This window comes from Telmatherina bonti, assembly GCF_933228915.1.
Source record: "Telmatherina bonti genome assembly, chromosome: 11".
NCBI classification, from domain to species: domain Eukaryota; kingdom Metazoa; phylum Chordata; class Actinopteri; order Atheriniformes; family Telmatherinidae; genus Telmatherina; species Telmatherina bonti.
In genome coordinates, this window is record NC_136629.1 from 12,262,901 (window position 1) to 12,269,848 (window position 6,948).

Consider the following 6,948-nt stretch of genomic DNA (forward strand, 5'->3'; position numbering starts at 1 on the left):
AACATCATGTTCTCATGTTGTTCTAAGACAAAATAAAAATAAAATAAAACAACTGCAGTACAGCTGGCAGGGCGTGACTTTTGTAGACTTTTGACGGGAGGTGGAAATTTGACTCTTTACTGCCCCCTAGGAGGACTGCAAGTCAAACAGGTTCAAATAGAAACCGGAAAAATGTTGAAAACACACTAATTAAGATAGATGGAAGAGTTATTTTAAGGGTAGAATATATAAATTTTTTAGGAATTTATATTGACGAATTCCTAAACTTTAAAAAACATATAGATGAATTAACAAAGCAACTATCTACAGTTGTGCTCATATGTCTTCATCCCCTTTCATTAAAGAAAAGGCTGAATTTACAACAGTCACTCAAATAACTGGAGACATAAAAAAGGAACAAGAACTAAAAATTTCCAAAAAATATAATTTAGTAATATAAGACACTGTTTTTTCATTTAATTGAGTTGAAGAAAGAAAAAAAAACAAAAACAAAAACAAATGTGTCCTGGACAAATTAGAGCACTTTCCTGTTGAACAGTGGGACAAAATACCTGTCAACACCTGACTGGAGCGGAAACATGAAAGGATTGGTCAACTAAATATTACTTTATGACTGATGTAATATGTAATAAATTATCTTATTTGTTTGCGTTTTAAAAAAATATTTCTATTGAACCAGAATTAGAAAATAATGTCATGATTTTCATTGATTTTTTATATATTATTACTTTAGTCAATTTCATCTTATTTGACAGGCAGCTGTTTTTTTTCCTTCTTTAATGAAAGGGTATGAATAAATATGACCACAACTGTAAATATGTTGGATTTTTTAGTACGCTGAGACATTTTCTGATACTCTCCTAATTTTGTATCGATTTCTATTTCATCCTAATTTAAATTACTGCAATGTGTTATGGTGTAATACTTATCCTAGCTATTTAGAGAAACTGCAAGTCTTACAAAAGAAAGTAATTCGAGTTACATCATGGAGTGATTTTAATGCTCCTCCTGACCCCCTCCTTTATGCTTACAAACTTCTTAAGCTTACAGACTGTAACATCTTTTATAATGCGTGCATACTACATACTACATTATAATGTAGTATCTGGATCTAATGATAAACTCAGACACCTTATCCCAATCCTTTCTCACACTAATGATTACAACATAAGGAGAAATATTTGATTAATGGGAAAGAAAAGGAAACTGAAATGCACTAGTTTCAGTGTAACTTGTCCAAACATTTGGAATGGGATCGACTGTACAATAAGAGTCTGAAACTTTGTCCATTTTAAAAAAGAGATTAAAACAACATCTACTATTAAACTACGTTTAGTGTTATAAATTTCTTTTATAACCCAAAAAACAACAGGTTGAGGATGAAATGACGTAACTCACTTTTAGTGTAATTATTGTATATTATATATATGTAAATATGTTTCCTTTGTGCCAATACCTGTGTTGAGGTCTTGCATCTGTGGACCTGAGGAAATCTGGGGATCTGAGTTTTAGGGGGTTGGGGTTGAAATTGTGGGATCGTTTCTTTATTATATGTAAAGATAGTTTCTAGGGAGTCCAAATTTTTACAAGTATACAATGTATTCACTGGTGTGTCACTGTTTTTTATGTGATTCGTACAAATGAAATAAAGTTGGTTCATGTCCAGCTGCGGTCATGCAGCGCAACAATCCTCCTGGTTTCCATGAAGATCTGAGCCTTATATGTCTGCTCCTGTAAACAATATTTATCTGGGAAATTATACCAAAAATAAAATGTTGTAATAAATAAATTAGAAATCTTTGGGTAAATGTGAAGTTTCCTTCTGCTGAATTCTTTTAGACATCTCTCTTTATATTGATTAGAAAAACATGCGGTTTGTGAATAATAGATATTGTCTTAACAATAAAATTAAAGAAGTTTTTTTTTTTTTTTTTTTTTTTTTATACACAAAGTTTATCCAGCAAAAAGCTTTTAAGATGATTTCATGTTGAGATGGATTCGTTTTGTACTTTTTGCAGCTTGGATGTAGAAACTACTGAACATTTATTTTATTCCCGTTTGTTCACTAAATTGTTCAGGATTGCAAACTTTTACTGAAAGGAAAACAGAATATTCTGTATTTCTGCAAGAGAAAAGTATTTTTCTTTTATTTTAAAGAACAAGTGGAAAAGGACTGGACTTTTATGTACAAATTGTTAGAAAATTTCCCACTCATCAAAGGAAACGTGCTGACGGCAAGCCGAGCTTTACTATGTTTACAAAAACATTTCCAATACTCCACCATCATTAGAAATCTTGGAAATCCAAAGGCCTTAAACACTAATTTTGGAAAAATTCTTTCATTGATTTAGTTCTTTTCTCACTGATTAATTGATGTGAACATGTATGTACGTATGAACATGTGAAGATACTCAGAATTGGATTTCTCAGAGCTTTCAAATTATCTTTGTACCTCTTTTTTAATTTAATTCTTGACCCTCTGGCTTATCAGTTTATGTTCTGTATTTTGTGTTTGATTATATAAGAAAAGTTATTTAAAAAAAAAAAAAAGTAATTAATGTAAGTCACCTGGATTTCACGGCCAACCCTTTCATACATGGACAACCTGCAGGGTAGTAGGCTCAGTATAACATTAGGCTATAGCTAAAATAATAATAATAATAATATTAATCTTGGCCTATTAAGTTGAATAAAATTAAGAATAAAATAATAATCTGTTTTCCACAGAAACAAACTAAAACTTTAGCCTGAGTATTTGCAAAAAACCAGAAGGTGGATGAATGAACATGAAGTAAAAGAAAACACAGAACCTGATTACATGTATGAACTTCTACACATGAAGGGAAAATAAAACTAGTGCAGCAGGTTTTTAATCTCCCATTAAAACAACACATATGACAGACTGCACAACCCCCCCCCCGACGGCTTCACAAACAGCTATTTATGTCCAAGTCTGACCCAGAGTGGAATTAAAGCAGCCTGGTTACCTGCTGGGGGGGGCAGAGCAGAAACTCTGTAGTTCTAATAAGCTGTCATTGTTTATTTTGTGTTTTCTTTTATCAAACTGCAGAAAATTAGCTGTAATTCAACAGGACTCTAGTCGTACTAGAACTGAGTGGAAACCTTTAAATCTTCAAATGTCTACTGGTTGTTCTGAGTACACAGTAGAGCTGAACGCAGCAGGCTGAAATAACACAACTGTCCTTGAAGCTAAACGTTCAATATGAAATAAGTTTATTTGTCAGGATGACTGTTTTAAATATATGCTTACACTGAGTTTTATTCACTTGCAATAATCACTTACATGAAAGAAAACGGACTGGCTGCTGCACAAACACAGTTTCCAAAGTGCTGTTGAGCTTATGACATGTGTGGATCATCACATGACACCTTATGATGACATAAAATCCATCTGGGAAGAAGTTTGATTTAAAAGTAAAGAACTAGAAGTCGACACAGCGGCCCTTCCTCTCCCAGTCTCCATAGCGCGTGGGCTCTGGGCCCCGAGGACCACCTTTTTCCTTCGTTACAGGGTTTACATCATCAGGGAACTCTGCAGGAAAACAAGACAAAACAATCAGAACCATTTTACCTCCAAAATGAGGATGAGGATGATGAGGGCTGAATGTCGAGCTCATGCTAGTGACGAAGCTTATAGCGCTGGATATTATGTTAAACGTTTGGAGACATTTGGGTTTTAGGAAGATGCAAGGTCAGGGGTGTCCAGTTCTGGTCCTTCAGGGTTGCAGTCCTGCTGGTTTTAGATGTTTCCCTGATCTAACACATCTGATTCAGATCAAATGGAGCTCTTCAACAGCTTGATGTCAAGTTCTCTCCAACAACATTTACCATCAATCTGGTTCAGGTATGCTGCGAGAGGAAGCATCCGAAACCTGCAGGACAGCAGCCCTTAAACACCTAACTAGGACATACCTGTGCTAGGTGTCTGGAGATTATACACTGCTCAAAAAATATAAAGGGAACACCTAAACAACACAATGTAACTCCAAGTCAGCAACACTTCTGTGAAATGGAACTGTCCACTTAGGAAGCAACACTGATTGACAATCAATTCCACATGCTGTTGTGCAAATGGAATAGATAACAGGTGGAAATTAAAGGCAATTGGCAAGACACACTCAATAAAGGAGTGGTTCTGCAGGTGGTGACCACAGACCTCTTCTCAGTTCCGATGCTTTCTGGCTGATGTTTTGGTCACTTTTGAACGCTGGCGGTGTTTTCACTCTAGTGGTAGCATGAGACGGAGTCTACAACCCACGCAAGTGGCTCAAGTAGTGCAGCTCATCCAGGATGGCACATCAATGTGAGCTGTGGCAAGAAGGTTTGCTGTGTCTGTCAGCGTAGTGTCCAGACCATGGAGGCACTACCAGGAGACATACAGTACATCAGGAGACGTGGAGGAGGCCGTGGGAGGGCAACAACCCAGCAGCAGGACCGCTACCTCCTTCTTTGTGCAAGGAGGAACAGGAGGAGCACTGCCAGAGCCCTGCAAAATGAGCTCCAGCAGGCCACAAATGTGCATGTGTCTGCTCAAACAGTCAGAAACAGACTCCATGAGGGTGGAATGAGGGCTCGACATCCACAGGTGGGGGTTGTGCTTCCAGCCCAACACCCTGCAGGACGTTTGGCATTTGCCAGAGAACACCAAGATTGGCAAATTCGCCACTGGCGCCCTGTGATCTTCACAGATGGAAGCAGGATCACACTGAGCACATGTGACAGACGTGACAGAGTCTGGAGACGCCGTGGAGAACGTTCTGCTGCCTGCAACATCCTCCAGCATGACCAGTTTGGCAGTGGGTCAGTAATGGTGTGGGGTGGCATTTCTTTGGAGGGCCGCACAGCCCTCCATGTGCTCGCCAGAGGTAGCCTGACTGCCATTAGGTACCGAGATGAGATCCTCAGACCCCTTGTGGGACCATATGCTGGTGCGGTTGGCCCTGGGTTCCTCCTAATGCAAGACAATGCTAGACCTCATGTAGCTGGAGTGTGTCAGCAGTTCCTGCAACACGAAGGCATTGATGTTATGGACTGGCCCGCCCGTTCCCCAGACCTGAATCCAGCTGAGCACATCTGGGACATCATGTCTTGCTCCATCCACCAACGCCAAGTTGCACCACAGACTGTCCAGGAGTTGGCAGATGCTTTAGTCCAGGTCTGGGAGGAGATCCCTCAGGAGAAAATCCGCCGCTTCATCAGGAGCATGTCCAGGCGTTGTAGGGAGGTCATACAGGCACGCGGAGGCCACACACACACTACTGAGCCTCATTTTGACTTGTTTAAAGGACATTACATCAAAGTTGGGTCAGCCTGTAGTGTGTTTCTCCACTTTAATTATGAGTATAACTCCAAATCCAGACCTCCATGGGTTGACACATTTGATTTTCATTGGTCATTTTTGTTTGATTTTGTTGTCAGCACATTCAGCTATGGAAAAAGAAAGTATTTAATAAAAATATTTCATTCATTCAGATCTACAATGTCTTTCTTTATTGGTCCCTTTATTTTCTAGCAGTATATTACAATGCTGATATTTCTCTGGGTCATTTCAAACATACAGCTTAGATCTAAAGTCTACATAATTTAAGTGCCTAGCTGTCTTTGTGAAGATGTGTGTGTGTGTGTGTGTCTTCCACTTCTTGCTCACTTTCCAAAACATCACTTCTTTTCTCCTCGGTCATGTCAAAGCGTCCCTGCGGGGTTTTAGGCTTCTTTAGCGGCTCTTTGTCCTTCGCTGCTCCGCTGGCTGGTCGTAAAAACCCTGAAACAAAACACACGTTTTCAGAACAAACACAGAAACATCTGCAATCCAACAGTAGTTTTAATATCTCAGATAACATGAGCTTACTTACAATATAACCAAACCATTAAATAACGCTACTAAAAATCAAGTGTCTCTTATTTAGTTCCTGCCAAAGTTAAACATAAACAAGACCTGCTGCTAAATGAAGGTTTCACATTAATGATGCTCATTTAACCAACTACTGATACGAATTATTCAGCTCATATAAAAACAGCACAAACCTGTGAATACCGACTCTACAGCAGAGCTCCTGAACACATGTCTGCTGCATCCACATAGCCGCAGAAAAGACATGTTTACAAGAATAACAACAAAAATAAACAACTGTGTGTCTGCCTGCCTCTCCAATGGGGCCACTTACACAAGAACGTTATGGTCGAGCTTTGTTTACGTTGTTATTGCGTCATCACAGCGCGACGGGAAGAGATAAGAAATGCAATGATTGATTTTCGCCACCAGAGGGAGACAAAGTGACGTCTGGCTGTGGAGTGTAAAGTAAATGGACTTGCTCCCATGTCGAAACATTCTGGTCCCATCTCCCATCAATTTCTTGCAAAACAATCTTCTTTCTGACTTTTCTTTTTCATTCAAGAATATTGTATTTTGTTTCCATGATCATAAAGAAAACAGCTATTCATTTTTGATCAACTTAATTTTCATTTTGGCTAAATTCTACCTTCATAGATGTAAATAGTCTAATTGTAAGCCTTGTTTACCTGTTTTTATTTATATTAGGAAATACTCAATCTCCATCAAAAATTCAAAGAATTTCAAAGGTATGAAAACTACTGCCGTAAAAAACAAATATTTGACTCTATTGTTTTTTGTTGGAAATCTTTGTAATACATAATTTGTAATACATCTCTTTGTGCTCTTTATTCTTTTTCTGTTTTTATTTCCTTCTATTGTAAAGAAAACATTCTCCTTTTCTGTATGTGGCCCTCATGTTCTGTTTTTACTAATTTTTGTCATTATTTTGTAATTCTCATGTAAACTTTAATAAAGTTGTTGTTAAAAGAAGAGTGTAAAGTAAATATGGGACATGTTGCTCCTCCATTTTGCCACCATCTCAGCATACTTTTTAAAAAAAAATTTTTTTAAAACTTTATTTAAAATGATTGTAT

At 37.8% G+C, this 6,948-nt stretch overlaps 1 protein-coding gene across 1 annotated transcript; it reads right to left on the minus strand.

Moving 5' to 3' along the window:
• Positions 1-2,144: 2,144 nt before the first annotated feature.
• On the minus strand, positions 2,145-6,194 carry sdhaf4 (succinate dehydrogenase complex assembly factor 4). The gene is made up of 3 exons (XM_079249112.1): positions 6,046-6,194; positions 5,669-5,782; positions 2,145-3,553 (listed from the first exon to the last, which is right to left on the minus strand). The coding sequence occupies exons 1-3, from the start codon at positions 6,116-6,118 to the stop codon at positions 3,444-3,446; spliced, it is 297 nt and encodes a 98-aa protein (XP_079105238.1). The 5' UTR covers positions 6,119-6,194; the 3' UTR covers positions 2,145-3,443.
• Positions 6,195-6,948: the final 754 nt, after the last annotated feature.

Bases quoted from the DNA above. Each gene is read 5' to 3' on its own strand.
- sdhaf4 (XM_079249112.1), bottom strand. From the start codon at position 6,118: ATGTCTTTTCTGCGGCTATGTGGATGCAGCAGACATGTGTTCAGGAGC. The intron at 5,783-6,045 runs GTTTGTGCTGTT...GTTTTGTTTCAG, and splicing joins TGTAGAGTCGGTATTCACAG to GGTTTTTACGACCAGCCAGC. The intron at 3,554-5,668 runs GTGAGCAAGAAG...GTTTTCCTGCAG, and splicing joins AAGAAGTGATGTTTTGGAAA to AGTTCCCTGATGATGTAAAC.